This window comes from Mustela nigripes, chromosome 14 (genome assembly GCF_022355385.1).
Source record: "Mustela nigripes isolate SB6536 chromosome 14, MUSNIG.SB6536, whole genome shotgun sequence".
Lineage (NCBI taxonomy): Eukaryota > Metazoa > Chordata > Mammalia > Carnivora > Mustelidae > Mustela > Mustela nigripes.
The window spans coordinates 91,804,769-91,826,209 of record NC_081570.1 but is presented as its reverse complement, the minus strand read 5'-3'; the positions used below and the strand labels follow the sequence as shown (position 1 = coordinate 91,826,209).

The 21,441-nt window shown below is 40.6% G+C and overlaps 1 protein-coding gene across 4 annotated transcripts in view; it reads left to right on the top strand.

The window, feature by feature from the left end:
- The window catches only part of VAV3 (vav guanine nucleotide exchange factor 3), a 356,330-nt gene extending 335,214 nt beyond the window's left edge, over nt 1-21,116 (top strand). For 3 of the 4 annotated variants that reach the window (XM_059375596.1, XM_059375594.1, XM_059375593.1), the window contains 3 exons: nt 15,879-15,962; nt 18,036-18,187; nt 18,830-21,116. In XM_059375596.1, the coding sequence (XP_059231579.1) occupies nt 15,879-15,962; nt 18,036-18,187; nt 18,830-18,871 (278 nt within the window). In that variant the 3' untranslated portion in view covers nt 18,872-21,116. The remainder of the gene's footprint in view (nt 1-15,878; nt 15,963-18,035; nt 18,188-18,829) is intronic. The other variant, XM_059375595.1, reaches the window with a different exon arrangement.
- The last annotated feature ends 325 nt before the right edge of the window (nt 21,117-21,441 follow it).

Sequence of the window (21,441 nt, the reverse complement as noted above, 5' to 3'; positions counted from 1 at the left end):
TCATTTACTCATTCCTTCAGCAGATATGCATTAAACACCTAACACGGACAGGGCACTCACTGTTCTAGGTACTGGGCTATAGCAGTTGAGAAGACAAGTTCCTGCCCTTATGGAGCTTATATTAGATTTTCTTTCTTTTTGTTTTTGTTTTTGTTTGTTTGTTTTAAAGATTTTTTTATTTATTTGCCAGAGATAGAGTACACACAGCAGGCAGAGAGGCAGGCAGAGGCAGCAAGAGAAGCAGGCTCCCTGCTGAGCAAGGAGCCCAATGTGGGACTCCATCCCAGAACCTTGGGATCATGACGTGAGCCGAAGGCAGCGGCTTAACCAACTGAGCCACCCAGGCATCCCTGGAGCTTATATTTGAATGGGATACTCAGCAAGTGTGAGATGGGAATTTGCTTTTTTATATAGGGTGATTGTGGAAGACCTCCCTTATAAAGCAACCAGAAAGAAACGAGGGAGTAAGTTAGTCTGTCAGTCAGCAATAATTGCACGATGGTCTGGACTCCAGGATTACTCAGTCATTACCATGCAGCACGATTATAATCTTAGATCAAATTTAGAATACTATCCCAGTGTTCCCTTTATTTTATACCGTTGTGTAAAATAACACTCAGGTGGTTCTCCCGGTTAAATGAGGAGCTCTAAGCCTTTGGCACAGTGCTGGTCCATGGTAAACACTCAGTAAATATCAGCTACCCCAATTCCACTGCTACCACCACCACTGGTATGTACCACTAACACAGCAAACATTTCCCTACATTTCTGGGTTGAATTACTAACTCTAACTCCTGGAAATTCACATCTTTGCTTTTATGATTTTTTAAAATAATACCTTAATTTATACCAAATCCTGATTGAGAGTTAACCCTTAATGAAAATACTGCTTCTATTTTTTGGCATATTGTGCTTCTCAGAAGCAGGAAGAAGGAATGCTGTGTGAGGATTGTGTGGGATGGCTTTGTAGTCCTGACCTCTGTTCATAGCTTGGGTGTGCTGGTAAATATTATTTTAAAATAACTTTTACCAAGAAATATTACCTTGAGTTACTGGATTGGATAGGACACTGACCTCTCCATTACTTCTCAAAGGCTTTGGAGGAAGCAGAGCAGGCAAGCTAATGTCTGTGTCCACCCTGTGTTCTGGGTAGAGGGTGAGATTGGAATTCCAACTCCTCAAACCTGCTAGTTTTGTTGTTTGTTTGTTTGCTTTGTTTTCTTGAATAGTATGATCACCTTGGGAAAGAAAGTCCCAGGGCATTGTAGAAGGGGCTGCTTGCTTCTGTATTTGTCCAGGTTAGAATATTCTTGGGTATATTACTAACTGTTTTTTGAATTTGTAAAACATAAGGTAATGGCAGAACCATCTCCTGAAAATGCAAAAGAACATTCATAAAGATATTGGTTAGAATTAAACAGGAGTCTGGAGTATTGCAAGGAGTATGGCAAGGAGCTTATGCCAGTTCTGGGTTAGGATCCCATTGTAGGCAGTGCTCTTTCCCAGAGCTATGAGACTTTATTTTGCCTTTGGAATGGCTTTTAAGTCTTGCCAAGAGAGAAGAACAAGAGAGAAAGGAAGAAAACACAGAATACTCAGGCAGAGCAGTGAGCTATGGTGCTTCCCTAGAAACCACAGTCACTCCTCAGAATATGTTCTGCTCTGTCCTGCAGATCTGTATAAAAATCCCATTACTCGGGGCGCCTGGGTGGCTCAGTGGGTTAAGCCGCTGCCTTCTGCTCAGGTCATGATCTCAGGGTCCTGGGATCAAGTCCCGCATCGGGCTCTCTGCTCAGCAGGGAGTCTGCTTCCCTCTCTCTCTCTCTCTGCCTGCCTCTCCATCTACTTGTGATTTCTCTCTGTCAAATAAATACATAAAATCTTTAAAATGCAAACTATTTAAAAAATAAAAAAATTAAAAATTAAAAAAATTAAAAATCCCATTACTCTCCAAAAACTGCCACAGCGAATCTGCCATGGACTGCATGTACAGGTGTACCTGTAGGGCTTATATATTTGAAGGGCGCCAAACTGACTTTTGCCTTTCTTGCTCTACAATGAGCACTCAATTATTTTCAGGTCTTCTACCGAGTAGTTGTCTGACCTTAGGCAAGTCACTTAGCCTGTCTGGGATTTGGCTTTCTCATCTGATGAATGACGAATGAGATTAGATATTTTATTATGTTCTTAAAAAAAATAGCACTCTAGGTTTCTCTGTGTGCATGAGGGAAGGAGGGAAGGTAGAATGTTAATAGACCATTACACTAGGAAAAGTTGCATGATTAGCTATTTCTGACCCATAAGCAGACTTGAAACATTTTTGCAAGTTCTTATTTATGGAGAATTAGTTGGACCATAGAGTAGAGTTGGCTAATTAGAAAAAAAATTGGTTATTACTATATTTACATAATCTTGAAGTATCATCTCACCAGAACTTAATAATAACAAAAGGAAAAATAGAAATCTTAATCGAGTTATTAAAGTTAACATCACTAGTAATAGAACAAGTAGATCACGTGTACCTCATAATGTGATGCTATAAGAAGGACATAGTGCCACTTTGGTGGGACTCTTGCCCCCACGAGGCATAATTTGAAGCTAATCATGAAGAAACATCAGCCAGACCCAATTTGAAGGACATTCTACGAAATAATTGGCCTATGTGCTCCAAAAAGGTCAATGTCATGAAAGACAAAGACTGAGGAATTGTATCAGATTAAAACAGAGACTGCAGAGACATGATAAGTACATGCAACGTGTCCTAGATTGAATCCTGGGCCTGAAATTTTTATTTATTCATTTATGTATGTAGGTATGTATGTTAAAGTACATACATGAGACAGTGAACAAATTTTGAATTTTCTAGATTAATAGTATTAATTTTTTGCTGATAATTGTACTGTGTTTCTATACAAGAAGACACTGTCTTTAGTTTTAAAGAAAATGCATGCTGAAGTAGTTAGAGGTAAAAGGCATTACGTCTGCAGTGTATTTAAAATGGTTCAGGAAAGATAACAGATGAATAAAGCCAACATGGTAAACGTTAGCATTTGAGGAGGTTGAGGTGGAAAGTATATGGGAATTCTTTGTATTATTCTTGCTATTTTAAGAATGAATCATTTTGGAAGTAAAATGTTCAAATTTGGAGATAATCCCATTAGATGTATGAGTCCAACAGGATTGAAAGAGAAATGGCAGCATCCTGTTTCCTTCCCCTGCTACCGGTGCAGGGGACGCTGGGTGCACTGAATTGGGCGTATGTAGTATTGAGTACTGGGTCGGTCCTATTTGAAACCATCTGTTCCTTATCGATGGCCTCACTTTATTTGCTTATTCATTTATTCATTCTTCTATTCAACAAATATTTATATAGCACTTGCCATGTGCCAGGCCCTGTGCCAAATGCTAGAGTTAAAACAGTGAATAGGATGGACAATTTGGTGGACAAGGACAAATAGAAAACAACTTCACAAATAAATCACGAGTTTTGACAAGTCTTGTGAAGCCGAAGCACAGCCATAAGGGTAGGACAAGAGAGCCTACCTTACATGGAGTGTCAGAGAAGGACAGTTAGAAGGGACACGTAGGTGAAACATAAAGGGTCTGTGTGGGTTGGCAGGGTAGTGGAGTGAGGTAGTGGAGAGTAGGGAAAATCCACAGTGCAGAGGTAGCTTGTGTGAAGGCCCTTAATCAGCAAGTAACTCTGTATGTTGAAGGACTTGGGAGGTCAGCGTGTTTGGAGCATAGTAAATGCATTCTAATATATACATTCTAATATATACAATGTATTAAGCTTTATAAGCAGAAAATGATACGAACTGGTTTACGTTGTTTTAAAAGATCACTATCTACTCCATGATAGGGGCTCAGAGGGAGGCATGGCCAGAACAGAGATGAGTTAGGAAGTCATTGCAGAAGTCCAAGGGAGGAATGATGCTGGTTTGAACAAGAGCGCAAAGTGGAGAAGGACCATGGTGGATTTCGAGATCTTCTGGAATTTGAATTAATTGCATAAGGGAATCAAGGTAGCAGCAGTACAGGGAAGATACACAAGTACTTGCCTCGGATGACTAGTAAATGGTGAAGCCATTGACCAGGAAACAGAAGAGCTATTAACAGGTATTGAGGAAAAGAGGGATACATTCAGTTCAGTTTTGCCCAAAAGTTTTAGTACCTGTGTATCCTCAATATTTCAGTAGGCAGTTGGCACCAAAAAGAGTGGTCTGGGATGAAGATAAGAGTTTTATGAATAATCAGCACCTCTGTTTCATAGTTTACACAGAACATGTAATATTCTTTTTATATAGGTTCAGTGATTTCTTCTGTTGTCATGTTCCTTTAGGGCTTAGGAACCCAACCCCTTTGCTCCTCAGTTCTCACATTACCCTTTGCACAGTGCCTTTTCAGGAAGCATGTGTTCAGAAAAGGCTAAATAAATGAAGTCAGAAAATAAGGCCCATGGGAGACATAGCAGGTATTAAAATAGCATGTGTAGTTGGTATTTGAAAAAGCATGGAAAAATGGGGCAGTTTGAAAATAAAATATAGATCAGTATGTTCCTTTTGGTGTGTTGACAAATACTATAGCAATTCTTCAAAAATCAACAAAGGTCGCTTTTTGTCACTGGGACCACACAAATGACCTTGTAGGACATAAAGCCGGAGCCTAGGCAGCTTCACACCAGTGTGGCCCCTTTCCTTCCACACATGGATCTCCATTATTCTCCTAACCATCTAACAAGGTTCATGAACTTCATTTTAGCCAGGGTGTTAGGAACTTGGAGAATGTGTATAATTTGTGTTTGTTTAACTCAGTAGAGCATAATAGAGCTTTCATGTTTCTGATAATTCCTGAAACAGCCTGACAGTGCCTTAACCACTGTTTATTAGTTTAGTCACGGTGTAATAGGGGATGATATTTCTTATCTCAACCATCCACTTCATTTAGTTTTTTACCTTCTCGCCCTTGTAATTCAACAACCCCATTCTCACCTACCCTTATTTTCCGATCCCCTTATCTTATGCTCAGGTTTTGGTCATTTTTTCCTTGATCACTTGGCATTTGGGTGTGACTCCATTTTATTATGATAATGTAACTGTTTGTTTTAACCCCATTGTAATATTTTCTTTGGGCTGCCATAAAAATGACCGCAAACTGGGTAGCTTAGAATAACAGAATTTTGCTCTCTCACAGTTCTGGAAGCTAGAAGTTGTAAATCAAAGTGTTGGCAGGATCGGTGTATACTAGAGGCTCTGAGGGAGAATCTATTCCATGCCTTTTTTATAGTTCCTGGGCGGCTGTTGGCAGTCTCTGCCATCCTGAGGCTTATAGAGACATGATTCCAATCTCTGCCTTGTCTTCAACTGTCTTCAGCTCCTCTGTGTGTCATATCTCTTTCCACTATCTTAAAAAGACACTGTCATTACATTCAGAGCCCACCTTAGTACAGTTAGAAACCCTCCCCACAAACATGGGATGACCTCATCTCTCATCTTGAGATCCTTAATTTAATCTGCAAAGACCTACTTTCCAAAGAAGATCATATTCACAGGTTCTTGGAGGACATTTCTTTTGGAATAGGTTAAGAGGTACACCGTTCAACCCATTACAAGCTTGTATCAGTTTAAAGTTCTCTAAATTTTTCCATCCTTATTTTGTTTGTTTATAACTGATGGTTTATAAATTATTTATAAATTAGAGTGGTAAGAGGACTTACATTTTTAGGGTAGACAGGTAGTCAGTCAATGGATGGGAGTTAGAAGGAAACCATTACCTTAATACAATGAAGTGTTTTAAATGGATTGTAACTTTCCTGCAGTAAAATGCACTGTCTTCCTAAGAGAAAGCACTTCTAAGCCAATGAGAGTTTCCAAGACATATGTCTGAAACTTCATATAAAATATTTGGTATGTAAGAGCCCAATAATTCTGTCTGATATTTAATAGTTTGATGATTAATGGCACACTGTGTTTTTCAGGCCCCTTTTACGTACATTAATGTTTCCAGCAGTTCTGTGAACCGTAGCTCCACAAGAAGTGCCACGGAAGGTTTCCTTTGTCACACAGATGCACTGCAAGTGCTGCTCATGTGACAAGGGAAATGACAGTTTCCGTAGGGTTTCCTGAGTTTACCTCAGTGTGCAATGCTGGCTCATGAGCTTTAATGTCCGCTTGATGAGCGTTGAAAGAAGTGGTGTTTGTGAGGTACTTAGAAGCACGTCTGGCACATGGGCAGTGCTCTGCGTCTCAGCTCTTCCTGTTCCTGCTGCTCCTGCCACCACTTCCAGGACTGTCCCCCAGCACGAAATGTTACACGAGCCTCACTGGACCCCTTTTAACGTTTCTATAAAGCCCTTCTCCTTGGGACTTCGGTCCCCCACTTCCATATCCTGGGCTTCAGCTACATTCTCTCAGTATACGCACTCTTCTATGGGCTAAGGCGGTTGTAACACATTGCTGACACTTTTATATTCTTTTTCCTCAGCGTATCTATGATGCCCGTAGAATTTACTGTTCTTGGGTGACTGATCAACTACAGCTGGGCATCTTCATTATCAGGTCATGCTGGGCTCCCCGTTTTTATTTACTTACTTCAAGAGCTCTACTAGCTACTCTAAGACACTTTTATCCTGGACCTGATAGCTTCAAAAATTAGCAGCCAGTACTCGGGATCCCTTCAGAAATAGAGCTTACAGATGGAAATTCTACAGATACAGATAACTTCATTCAAAGCCTTCTTTTTTAGTATTTAAAAGCTCAAAAAGCAGCCATACATTTTAATATTTTTCATCTTTTATACTGTCCTTTCCCATAGACCTTATGTTCTAAATTAAAAACTGGTCTCGATCACTGTGCATACTTTTCCCTGACTGACTGTGGTACCCTTGTATGGCAGCCCTGAGCTAAGGCTTTTCTAGTCTCTCTTAACCAATGAAACACACAGAAGTTTATCTAAATTGAGAATTCCTTTTTCCCTTCCTACTATCTGGACAAGGTTCCTGGCTTTGAGAGACAATGCCGAGAGCTCTCTTCTTCTGGTACCTACCACTGATACCAGCTTCCCGCACTGGATTCCAAGTCTGTGGAAGGGAGCAGGTCTTAATTCTGCAACTTGCTTCTCTCCAACAGCTTGTGAAACTGAGTACAGAACTGTCTTGGTTTTCCTTTCATCCATTCCTTTATGCATTCAACATTTTTGAGCATCTACTTGCACTACGTATTCTCTCTCTCATACCCATGAAGTGTGACCTGCAGTTTAGCTTAATGTCTGAACAATTGAGAGGGATGCAGGGGGGATTCTTGTTCCAAGCACCTTGGTGCCTCACCTCTCTAGACTTGTTCAAATGGGCACCTTTTATGATACTCCTGAGAGGTCATCCTCAGGTTTTGCTTGAACAGTCAGGTGACTTCATGTCTAATGCAGTACAAAGCACTCAATTTATTTTTTGAACAAAATGAAAAGTTTTTTCTTATATTGATCTAGAAACGTACTGTACCTACATATAATAGTTCATCTCCTAAGGGCTACTCAAAGTAAATATACGATATATTCTCTCTACCATGATAACCTTTGTTCTGGTGTGCTGTTTCCCTTCTTCTCCACCGTGTTTCTATCTTTGTCTTTCCTATAAACTACCTCAGATTATTCAGTCCCCCCTCATATGCATGGTGGGCCACCTCGGTCGCCATCATGGCCAACCTGCTAGAAATGCTCTCAAATTTGCCAGGATTGAGCATAAAGATTCTTGTATTGCCTGACGGGCTGGTTCAGTTTGCTCAGTCTTTCTATGCAAAGTTCAGTCTTGTCCAGTTCATTTCTCCCTCTTCCTTTTTTCTTTCTTCCTCATAGGGTATAGTTCTCCCTATTGGGATGAGTCCAGAAGCTTCTTTCCCTGTCTGCTCTCACCAGTAGCCCCTCCATAGGTCGCTACACTCATTCATTCATTCAGCCAATCTTTTTTTTTTCTTTTAAGATTTTATTTATTCAGCCAATCTTTATTGAGAGCCTAATTCAGGGAAGGCATTGTTTGCATTGTTCAAATTGCTGGAGAATATACAGCAGTGAAAGAAAAAAAAAAAAAACCACAGTAAAACTTCTCTGCCTTTGTGGAACTTACACACTAGTAAGGAAGGCAGGTAATAGATAAAAAGAGGTCCTAAGTATATTAGAAGTTGGTGAGTGCTCTGGGAAAAAAATATAACAGTGATACTCAAGAGTGCCAGAGGCACATTAGTACTTTAAGGAGGGGAGTAGGGGGATGAGGAACAAAACTGGGGGCTCATTTTTCCTCCTTTTGGTAGCTGAGCAGAAAGCTGGTTCAACAGTTCAGAGTTGTCTCAACAGTAGGAGAGGCTGACACCACTGGCTCCAGAAGCTCCCCTTTCTAACAAACCACTTGTAGGACCCGTGTCTTGGTCTGTTCAGACCACTATAACATTACATGGACTGAGTGGCTTAAGGGCAACAGAAATGTATGGCTCACAGTTCTGGAATCTGGAAAGTCCGAGATCAAGGTGCCAGCAGATTCAGTGTCTGCTGAGAGGCTGCTTTCTGGTTCACAGAAGGTACCACCTGTCCTCACATGGTAGAAGGGGCTTAGAGAACCTGGGGAGATCTCTTTCATAAGAGCATTAATCTCATTCATGAAGGCTCCATCCTCATGACCCGAGCACCTCCCCAAAGCCCCACTACCTGGCATCACATTAGACATTAGGTTTCAACATATGAATTTGGGGATAGGATAGGGGCAACACAAACATTCAGTCTGTAACAGGGAATTTCTACTATTACAAACTTGCCTAATACTTGCCTAAAGTAGGCTGTCAGAATTTTGACTGTGGTATGTGCAGACCATCCATGCCCAACCTAAGCAATAGGACAGTGAGAGCTGAGGGTGCACTCTACTTACTTGTCTGCCTACGTGTCACCCCCACCCCACAATAAGCCCCATTTTCTCTCTGTACCACTTGGCACGAGTGGTCAATTTCCATGACTCTCTTAGGGAGCAATGATGTCATCCTCCTTGTGAAGGTGATGTTTGAGTCAAGAGTGAGAGAGGTAGTAGCCAGTGCAAAGGAAGGAACATGTAGGACCTGTCACTGTGGCCAGAGCAGAAGGACAAGTAAGGGAGGCCACGCCATGCAGGGCCTTTTAGGACTTTAGCCTTTACTCTGGAAGAAATGAGAAGCCACTGGTGGATCTAAGTATAGGAAAGACATGATTTGAACTTTAAGTATTAACAGGATTATCCTGGCTTCTTTGTTGAAAAAAGACCGTGGAGAAGTGGGGGACAAGGTAGAAACAGGAAGACCAGTAAGGAGGTCCATGCAGCGCCCCAGCCAAGAGGTAGGCAGCTTGGAACAACTGCTGCCATGTGAGGGATGGATTTTGAATGTGATGCAACAGGAAATTCACATCAGGTGTGAAATAGAATAGCAAGAGAAGATTCAAGAATGACTAAGGTTCTTGACCTGAGCAGGTGCAAGATTGGAGATTTTTTTTGAGGAGGGGCTCAGATGGAGCCTAAAGTCTAGTCATAGCATTCTCAATCCAAAATGACTACTTTCATCTCTCTATCATTTCTGTATGTGTCTGTGTTTTCACAGACCTCTAAGCTCTTCTGAAGTCAGATGCTCTGTCTTGTTACATCTCCAGGATCACCTTAGCACAATACTTGGCACATCAGTGGATTTTTTTTTTTTTAAATAAACGTCTGTCAGTTATTTTTAGAGTGAGGATTTAGAATCAAGTTTGTGTCATGATAAACTAGATGTCTATAAATAATCTGAAATTCCTAGAAATGTCAAATGATTTGATTTTCCATAACAATAGGGAAGGCCTTCTATTCATTTTTTTCTTGTTAATGGCTTTATATGTTATATACCATGCAGTACTGAATACAAAGTAGCTCTTTGTTTTTTCCAGTGATTCTAGATGCAAGTCTTCCTTGTTATGCCTTTGAATTTCAGGTTAAAGGAGATTGGTCCATTTACCAGATGCCCGCATTCAATGAAATGAAGCCAATCTAAATTCTTTTTTTAAGGGACAATATATAAAATGTACAATAAACACTGAACATTTTTGGAAAATGAGGGAGCAAATTTTTGACATTATGTCTAAGACATGGCTAAGTTCTAAAATAAAACCAGGTTAAGAACCACAAATTTAAATTAAACATTCATTAAATTCTCAGCATGTTCTCTGCTTCTAGGCCATCTGTAGACAGTCTTGGTAAAAAGAGTCTACTGGATTGCTCATCAGAGTGTCCCACATAGGAACATCATTATCCTCAAGGCCACTGCTGGGCAGCAAATTCACAGGGATCACTGTATTGATGGCATTACCATCGGCCCAACTGCCTGATATCTTGACTAACAGTTTCATGTTACATAAGCAAGTGTGAACACATGGTTGTTACAACCTAAATAGAAACATGTGGAATGTCTATCTCAGAGAATAATTAGCAAATGCTTAGGGTCATGTTCAGCTATACATGTAGTAGTAGTTCAGAACTACCTCATGATTTGATAACTAGTGCCATAAGGAAGAATACTGTTGGAACTTGCTCTCTATTGTGTATAAATTTCAAATATTATTGAAAATTGAGTAGATTTTCATTTGTTCATGAACATGGATAGCCTAATCCAGGCAGAGCTAAAACATTAGAACAATGTTTAGTTAGCCTTGACAACAGACGTACAGGCATCAAATACCCATTCACAAGTGCTTTTTTATTTTAGTGTGAACACTATGTCCCTCTTACTTGATACACGTCTGTGGCTCTGTTTTCTCAGTTAAGTCTCAGAACTGACTACTGTTCAGTAGTGTTTTGCCAGTTGATTATGGCTATGCTGATAGTTTCTGTTCCCAATTTATTAACAGGTAACTTCTGTTTCAGTTAAAGAGGTTGTATTTTAGGTTTTGTTTGCTTAACTTGGAAAAGTTGATAAATAATATTTGACTGTATTTGTCATAGTTCCTAATGAGAAATATTAAGTCAATAAACTATGAGTCATTCACATTCTCATACCCCATCCATGTTGTCCAGCTGAGTGCCAGGTGTCATGTGAAAAATAGCCAGAGACACCTGCCTGAGTGTGTTGGTCTCTCTGAGGAAGGCTCTCCTTTGTGCTAGAAAGGAGCTCAAAGTGTTTGAGGAAGGAGGAAAGTTGGGCCCTCAATTAAAGCATGCAGTTTGCAAATGATTACTTCGGTGATAAAGGTCTCAACATAGACTTAACATTGTCTCAGAGGACACAGATGGGAAAAAGAAGAGTTCTTTCTCTCAAGAAGCTTCCCCACATGATGCAGTGTACTAACAGACAAGCTATCTGTAGTACTGGGTGGTGAAGTGAATATTAGCCCAGGAAGTGAAAGGGATGAGAGATAATCATTCACCTCAACGCTCTCATTTGAATGCTACTGTTACTTGGCTGTTTCTAATTCCATTCCAGGATAGGCATCTACCAGTAATTCTTACATTAGCAGCATCTTGGTATAATAGGCGCTTGATGGAGAAAACGTGTTTGTATGTGTGCCTAGAAATAGGTGGCTAAGTTGTCAATAAGGATATAAATATGTTTTTATATCTTTTTTATATATGACAGGTTAAGCCACTCTGCAAAAAAAAATTTTTTTTTTTCATCAAATACCTTATTCTGACACAGTTTACATCTGGATTTAAATCCATACTTTCCAAGGGAACATGTTGTTCTATACTCTTGTCTCCATAGATACCAGCTATTCAAACGCTATTTTGCCAGCGTATGAGAATTGAGGACTCAAAGGCACTGAAAACTAATATATAGGAAGAGTGGCAACGATAAGTCATGCTACAATGTGTAGAAAACTAGAAAGCATCCCTACCCATCCTTCAAATATTTGGCTGGGAGCGATGCTCTGGGTGGCAGCAGAAACTGATTAACCTTTTACCCCTAAGAAGATTCCTCAGGCATACAGTACGCTTAATGCCAAGGGACAGACAGTGCTTAATAGCTGTTCGGCATCTCTGAAAAAATTGCAGTGATTGTAGAAATATCATTGATAGATTATGGTTCTCAGGGATCCTGGGGAATAAAACCTGAACATATTTCATGTTCTTTTCTTTGTGTTGTGCTGGCTTTTGTTGGAAGTCTTTTTGAGCAGTTATGTGTGCAGAAGATGAGCTAAATGAATAGGAGGAGGAGACAGAAGGAGCTTGCAAAATTAAATACCATGTTGAGATATTTGTCCATTCAGCAGCTTCAGTAGCTGAACGCCGGGTCTAATCCTTTGGGGGTGCAGCGGCAGTAAAAGGATTAGCCCCTGCGCCCCAGAACCCACAACTAACTGGGGCTACCACAGCAGCATGTGCAGTAATTAAGCAGTGAGCCATGGAGTGCCATGACACAAGCACCTACAGATGGCTAGAAGGGGACCAGTGTTGTCTGGCTTGGTCAGGGAAGGCTTGTGGAAAGGTCCTGAGCAGAGCTTTGGAGACAAGGGGGTTAAGGTTAACAGAGGCAAGGCAGAGGAGCAGCCTTCCAGAGTGAGCAGAAGTTTTGAGTTGAAACCAAAACCGAGGACCTTGGCGGGGGTTCCCACCAGCTGGTCTGGTTGAGAAGAATTTCTGGGACAAACTGATGGGACGATCTGGTTAGAAAGGCAGGGAACAGCCAGACTATGAATTGCCATGGACTTCAAGGCAAGAGTTTGGATTTCATAATCTGGGAAAAGGAATGATGAATCTCTGTTTATCGTGAGTAGCTGGGAGGCAGCGTTTAGAATAGGATGGAACCAAAGCTCAGACCAAGAATACTAAAAGGAGGGAGTTGTCTTAGATTAGAAATGGTGTAAGTACCTGGGTTGGGATGGTAGAGCTGAGAATTCAGTGAAGCAAGAACTTCATACTTCAGAGGAAGGAGGGCAGTGAATAAAAAGCATACTGACTTTGCAAGGGTTGTTTGCCAAGAATATGAAGGTCATTGAAAAGATGAAACTGTGGAAGGTTGAGCTAGATTACAAAGAGGAAGATGATGATTTTGGTTTCAGGCAGGTTGCGTCAGAGATAATGGTGGTCCTTCTTGGCGGTATCATGAAAACATCTGAGAGTACAGACTGGAATTCACATGAGGACCCAGGGCATATCCCAGAATCTGTTACATTCATTGAGGGGGGTGAAAAATTAGTCTCAAGTGAAGCCAGCAGAGACCAGGCTTAACCATAAGGGAATAGCTACCATTATGATGGTAATAATCTTACCATTATATTACCATTATAATAATCTTACAATATAAGATTATACTATTTTAGGTGAGATTGAAGAAGATTGTAGTGGTGGCCACTAGACATGAATGCCAGTGTGTATAAAACTTTCAGGGTTCTTTAAGGGAGAGGGTAGCACACTGATATTATGTATCTGAAACTGATTCATGTCCACTGTGCATAGTGAGGCATTATCCATATTAAGAAAGTTAGATATTTTAAAATTAGAGACAGGCTATCTGATCTTATATCTATCAGTTATTTAAATTGCATTTAATTGTGTTTTCACTGACTTCTTTTTTCTTTCTTTCTTTCTTTCTTCTAGAGCTAACTTACCTCTTGTTGTATTTCAGACTGCTGACTTACATTACCTTCATTAGAAATTTTGAAGAAATACAGTTTTCTTTTATTACTTTATGGATAAAATAGTATCAGAGAGATAATCAAGGATGGACACTTAGAAACCAGTTCAAGGAGAAAATTCCAGTACTTGCCGGAAGTAATGTGTAGAATGGGGAATACTGATTTAAGTTCTCACAAACCTGGGGCAGAAGTCTTGGCACCAGATTTTCTGCCGATAATGCAGTTAGATATGAGCCATTTTTCTCATTAAATTAGAGATGGCATCCCTTCCTCTCTCTAATAGTGGGTATAACAGGATCTCAAGGAAATTTAAACCAGTTATGTTGCATTGCAATAAATGAATTGAGCAGATTGGAAAATTAGTAGTAAAGGCATGTACCACTGAATTTTAAAATTTTAAAAATGTAATATGGAAGGTGCAGTGGATTAGAAAAGAAACTTGATTATCAACAAGAATATGCTTCAGGATAGATTAAAAGTAAATATGTAAGGCCATTCATGAGGAAAGTGTCGTGAATGCATCAGTGCTTATTCATAGCCTGTGGCTCCAAGAGCAGCTGAATCCCATGCAATTCCCATGGCTGGTCTGCTTAGATAGTACCTGAGGATGCCCTTCATGAGCTACTGCCGTTCCTAAGTATCACAGAACCCCTTCCAGACAAGAACATTACCTTCGGGAGAATTCTGGGGCTCTCAGATCCATCAGTGGCCTGAAAGAGATAGAAGATATTGCAAGATTATATGTACTCATTCTGGTTTCTTTAGCCCACTTTCACCTCACCCTTGGTCCTAGAAAGTTTTTGTTACTGTTTAGATTATGTGCAGGTACATGTCACAGAAATCCACAAACCATTGGCTTAAACAGGCTAGACCTTTATTTCTTTTTACTGTAAAAACCTGGAAGTGGTCAGTCCATGACTGTGGAGCAGGTCATCTCTTCCATTAAATCTTCAGTAACCCAGCTTCCCTCAAAGTTAGGAGCTACCGTCCTTAAGGTATGGCCTTTCTTCTCGTGGACCCAGATGGTAGCTTTGTTCCCACACAGCAGGATAGAACAAAGAACCCAAAAGAAAGGTGAATGAATGCATTTGCCAGCTGCCTTGCCAGGAAAGGTCCCACAAGTTGCCTCACAATACTCTTGCTTCTGTCTCAGTGACAGGAACTCAGTCATATAGCTGCATAGCCCTGCAAGAAGACGGAGAAATGAAGTGTGCCTTTTGGGCAAACACAGCCTGACCAAACAAAGTATTACAGGCCTGAAGGGGGGAATAAATACTGGGAGAAAATGCCTTTCTTTTCCTTTACCATGGAGTCATGGCATTAAGAGGTAGAGTTTGTGAACCACCTGGGGAGCAACCTGGAGCATAGTGCTAGACGCAGAGCAGTGCGGCAGTTAAGAGCCTGGACCCTGAAGTCCTCCTGCCTGGCTTTGATCTAGGTCATTCTAAGAGATCAAGGGGAAACGGTATCAGTACCTTCCTCTTTGAATTGTTGGGCCAATTAAATTAAGTGCTGAATATAAAACATGGAAGATGGCGTTTAACACTTCACAACCACTTGATAACTGTTCGCTTTTATTGTTTGAAAGTAATGTAAAAAGTTTCTGAGGGTAGAGTTTTTACATAGAATTTTTCCATACATTCCTGAAATTGGAGGATGTATTTACTTTTCCAGATATGATAAGATTTGGAATGATTGACATTGTGTGTGTGTGTGTGTGTGTGTGTGTGTGTGTGTGTGTGTGTGTGAGAAAATTAACTAGCGGGTGCATGCTTGATTGGGGGTTGGGATGGTGCATAACCGTATGAGAGACTTTCCTGTGGGCTCTGCATGTTTCGTTGGCACTACTCTATAGGCTCTTGCCTCTTTATATCAGTTTTGATGTGAAGCATATTTTCCATTAAGAATTTACAGGTTCCCCCTTTCCACTGGGGTAAGAAAGTGGGAATTGTGCATCACATCAAAAGAAGACCATCCTTGGATGGAAAGGGGCTCAAAAATGGCCCGTGGAGTGGGTATGCCGTGTTCACCTGCAAAGGGATAGATCACTCTAAATTTTAGAACTAATGTCAGTCAAAATGTAAAAATCTGGCTTCTCCTTTATTTAGAAATGGTGAGAGGGGAGAAGTGGGTAAAAGTGAAGCTTGAGATTCCAACTTTGATGTGACTGTTTCCTTATGATTATAGACAAGCAAATAGATGTGTTGAGATATTTTTTTTTTGCCATTACCTAAATGCTCTTTTGCTTCTCTCTTTTTCTTTCTTTCTCTAAGCCCCTTCTTTGTTCTGTGGGTTTTCTTTTGTAACTCCTCCAGACTACAGCTTTGTTCCCCCTTCCTCCACTCCTTTCTGGTCAGGTACTGCTTTACTGCTTTTATATGTCTTTTCCACTTGCTTCTGTTTGCAAACAAAATATTTTGACTTCTGTGTATGGCTTCTCGTATAGATGCATCTCCTCACAAGTAGTCCCTAGAATCATACTCCCACTGTGTAGTTTCCTCTTTTCTGTCATAAAGTCATTGCCTGTCATGACATCTCACTCCTCTGGTCTTGTGTGTGTGCTCATTTTATGTATTTCCACCATTTTTTTTTTTTAATCTGTTGGGGGAGAGGTTGGAAAGGGTTAAGGCTGAAAATACAAAAGGGCATGAACCACTCTACTAAAATCATTAGTTTTCTTGAGGCTCAGAAACTGTAGTTGAGGAAAGCCAATGTTTACATAGTTCCATTAATAAAATAAACAGAAACGAAACCCCAACTTTGTGTCCAACTAGAAAAATGAAGTTCATGTCGCGTAGGAGGATGAACAGTGCCCATCAGCTTGTGTACAGACATTCTGCTCTTGATTTCTGTCATGAGCCTGAGAACTTGATGGCTGTTTACGTGCCTTGTAGGGGAGTACGTTATAGCTAGGTCAAGTATGTTTTCTTACAGATTTTTAAAAATTAACCTGTAAGTCCCAGTGGAATCATAATCTCTAGTCCCAAAAGAATTTAGACATCAGCTAGCAGAGACCTTTCATTTTATAGATGAGAAATGTTTGACCTCGAGTGTTAGAGAGACCTGTGCAAGGGCGCACATTTACATTGATGATTGTTTTTTCCATCGCAGGGGTGTTTTTATGGGCACCAACTCTGAGAGTAGCGCCCCAGTAATGGGACAGGTTTCAGTAAGAAAACTATTAAAGTGGTTTGTGTCTGAACAGTAAAATAAAATGACCTATTTTTCCTCCCTTTACAGTTCTGAAATCTAGAGCATTGCTCTTCGTTTATCTCATGATAGACACCTGGAGACTCAAAAACTAACTGTCATGGCAAAGCTCTGAGTGATAGGCCAGTGATCCCTGTCTCCAAGTGGGCAGGCCCTTTCAGGCTAACACCAGTCGTAACCACGGCTGCCTGGGCACTGGGAACTGTTAAAAATATAGATGTGTGGCATTTCCCATTTGTTTCTTTTTTCTTATACTTCCGTTCCTCTGCCATTTAAGGTTTATAAAGTCCAACCATTCCCAGGTGAGTGATTCTCAGAATCACTGCACATATAATTGAAAACATTTTATAACCCCAAGGAGCAACAGGTAGAGAAGTTAGTATGAAATGTGTCACAGAACACTAGAGAAGAACAAGCATACAGCTTGAACAGTTTTTCTTTCAGGGCAGGGTGGGTTAAGACAGGGAGTAACTCTAGCTCTTTAGCTCTTCTCCTACCATAAGACAGATCTGAATATAGCAAATGAACACTCTGACATCTTGTTTTAGAGTACATTTTTTCAGCAAAGTTTTCTATACCTACAGTATTTGTTTGAAAGAAAGAGGACAAATTGATGGTGTTTATGCATCCTTCCAGTGAAACATGAAATCCTTTATAAAACAACAACTGAGTTTGTCCCCAAATAGTTTTAACCACCCCCCTCCAAAAAAGGTTGATCAGGGGAGGAAGAGCCAGTTAGCTAGAAGTAATGGCATGGATTCAAGAGGAGAATTTCAGAGCAAAACCTTTGGTTGTTTTGAGTCTCCATTGAAATTATAAGGTAAAAATGTAAAGCTTTTACCTGCTAGGGTCTCGTTAGAAATGGATTACTGTGCCATCAATAGGAAATTTATGCTAGTTATTTTAGATCCTATCTCGACTTGCACTGTAATTTAGATATTAACTTTTTTTTTTTTTTCACAAAAACTAGTCTGTTTTGAGGTCTTTGTGAAGAATGAAGCAGAACAATGGTTCTTTAAACATTATGAAGTGAACTTGACTACTACACCTGACCGAATTGAAACAGCAATTGTGCTGCTTTCAAGCTCCTCCGCCATTATCACTAGTGTGTAGTGAAATCATGGCCGTGCATTTTGATAGCATCTAGAACACTCATCTGCATAGGCGCTGGTGGGTGTGAAACCACAAGTCAGTTCTTACTCGCCATCATCTCTTTACAGTGCTAAGTCCGAAAGTGCTGGGCATTGCCATCGCGCGGTATGACTTCTGTGCCAGAGACATGCGAGAGTTGTCCTTGCTAAAGGGAGATGTTGTGAAGATTTACACGAAGATGAGTGCGAATGGCTGGTGGAGAGGAGAAGTCAACGGCAGGGTGAGCTGACCTTCTTGAGGAGCTCATGCGGGTGAATGAAGGGGACCTAGCAGTCACTGGCACCCCATGTGGGGGCCTTCACCCCACAGAGCCAGGGCTCTGGAGCATGGTGGGGGACCTCCCTGAAAACAGGCACTCAAGAAAAATATGTTGAAGGAATATGATAGTGGCATAAATAAAGTTCACCTGACCAAATTTGATGGCTTCCTGTTTGGAAAAGAATTGAGGAACATTTCAGTTCTTTTTAGTCTATAAGCTTCAGAGTATAAATTTTATGTGGACAACAGAATATTTATAAGAGGCTGCTGATCTAAATTGGAAAGAACGGGACCTAACACCTCTGTCTTTGTACCCTGTTCTGTAGCAGAAACGGGAAGCGTTAAGTAGGAGAGCTCTTGTTACACTTAATTTACGTATTTGTTTGTGTGACCAGATTAGAACACTGTATTGGCTTATTTTATTCCTCTGTCTCTATCACTCATGCTATCAGGCTTCTAGGGCAGTTAAATCAATCCTCCTACAGTGGCCATAAAAACCTCAGCTTAATCGGGGTGTTATAAAAACGAAATACTCTGTTTGTAGAACCCTCTGGAATGCCAGATGCAAAGTCATGTTGCTACGGTGGCTGCTTTTCTTTTTTAGGTGGGCTGGTTTCCATCCACGTACGTGGAAGAGGATGAATAAATTGCACTCCAGCGTCGTACCCGGCACCAGAAATCTCAGAGAAGGGATACGTAGAAGCCTGCACAGCATTGTGAATTGACTGAAGTGTTTAAAAAGCCACATTTCTGGCTATTCAACCTCCTCCCTCCTCTTCCCCTCCTAAGTCTTAATGCTGGGATTTCTAAAGATGCTGGTACTGACAGATTAATGGCTTGCCTCGAGCTGTGCAAGAAACAGCCTGCCAGTCTGTCATTGTCGGGGACCAGGGCAGAGCCCAAAGCTTCTTTTCCCAAAAGAGCCCTGCAAACACATTGGCTCGTGTTGCTTTTTACTCCGTGTGGTCAGACACCATGAATGCCAGCTATTAGTAAATGTGGAACACATATTTACTTTCTTCTCACGTGCCATTTACCAGAATTTTAGATGGTACAAAGAAGCAGAAGTTTCATTTTGCTTTTCCCAGCATGAGGAAAAATTCGAGTTTTGCTATTTGGGCAGCTCACGGGAAAGGTCCAACACTACTCCTGTCTTCAATTGCCTCACAAGGTGACTCACTGCCTGGCAAACACTTTTACCCCCAGATGTGACTCGTGATAAACTAGAAGAGGCAAATGCTCAGGTTTGCTTCATGAGTGACGTATCCCAGAGGGGTTTTAATTATTCATTTGATGTTCTGATTATATTTGCAAACTTCTTTTTGAAAAAACATACATAAAAGCAAGCGTCTTCATATTAAATTTTCACAACCTTCATGATTTCGTAGGGTTATTTTGGAAATGTGTGCTTGATGAAATAATCTGGGTTGGGTATGTTCTAGGTAGTTTCAAGTAACTTGGTAAGGTGATGTTGTTTACAGAAACAGATCAAGGGCTATCATTGAGAATAATCATTTTATAGAATCAACATCTATGAACAAAGGCCTTCCCACCTGTCCCGACACCTGACCCCCCAGCCCCTGCCCAGAAAAAAGAAAAAAAAAAAAGAACCTGGTACATATCTGCTGAATTTCACATTTTCCTGGACTATTTACAGTAGCACAAATAACTTCGCTGAGGATCTTGTAAAGGAAACACAGCTGGGTCCTTCATGCATTTCTGGGACAGGAGGGTCACTAAGCCTTTCCTGGTCTTACTCACTGTGGGCTCCCGGCTTTCACTAAGTCTTTCCCATCTGCTGGCCCTTTTGGGATATGCGCTAACTGGTAGGAAGATCAGTTTTGCAGTGCACTGATTTGACCAAGCTTTTACTTTTTATGTAAGAAGTTTAAATATGTTCTTCCTGGGATATACAGAGTCCTCAGTCAAGGCAGTCAAGTTAAGACATTAACTTGGCCTTTTCCTGATGAAATATTTTCTTCAGAGCAGAAGTCTCCTTCTGACACGATTCAGAGAGTCTTTCATGTTTGAAGACAACAAAGCCAAAACATTAGAAGCATTAACCTACTAGAGCCAAACTAAGAACATATGGTTCTGAAATTTTAGATCATCTCTGACATACGAGGTAGGTGTGGCCTGCCCTCTCCCCGACGCACCTTAATTCTAGAACTCAATGTTGAGTAGACACATAATCCTTCAGAGACCTTTGTGAGCTAGGACTTCTCAAAAGATAGATTCAGGACCTTTACCTCAGAATTATGTAAACTGTGATCACGTTGTAGAAAAGTTATTATTTGCTAAAACCAGTTAAGTTTTTGTATATGTGTAAATGATCACAAAAGTGAATTTTATAAAATGTTCTGTATAGTCAAGTTGTACCCTCAAGGTCTTCTCTTGGAGTGGATTCTTTCCTGTGAAGTCTTATCTGCAACTCTGTGTCTCGGGAATGTTTTGTCTGTTACTGCCAGCCACATGTCGTTGTGGAGAAAGTCGCGTCACACAAATCGAAATGCTCCTGTGTACAGTACTATAGTGTGTACTGTTTACTTTATTGTTATTTTAGCCAATAGACACCTCCCCCTTACAAGCGGTGTTTGGTCTTCTCGTTGCATTTCATGGACCTGGGGGCTTCCTAGCAGAGGACTTTAGGCCCCTTTTCATGACATTACCGATTACATCTTTGTCTATGTTTAATACTTTGTATTGGAAATTTTAAATGCTGCGGATTTGTGTAGATTTCTAATACCAAAGATGGAAGTAAATGTTTTTTTCTGTATGCTTTGTCTTGCCGGTAAGCAGCCATTGTGTAATATGGTGAGTTAGAGTGGTATTTTACTTTGTAATATTTTGTAAATATGTCGATACAATAAATAGTTACTACTTGCATTAAATTGGTTTCTTGAGAGTTGAAGAGCTTTCTGTGAACGATTCCATAATTCAGCATATACGAACCTCATAATAAACATGGGTATAAAAGCCCTAATTCTGTTTAGATTTAGTTCGGGATTGCTGCCTCAGTTATGAACAGTGACCTATAAGATATGCTTGGTGGTCACATATAATATCCCCTGACCTGTTTGCTATGTGTAGCACACTGTTCTAAATGCTTTCTGTGGACTAACTTACAACAACACCAGAAGGTAGAACCCAACATCATTGCCGTGTTTCAGATGAAGACACTGAGGCATCACGAGAGGTTTGCAACTTGGCCCAGAT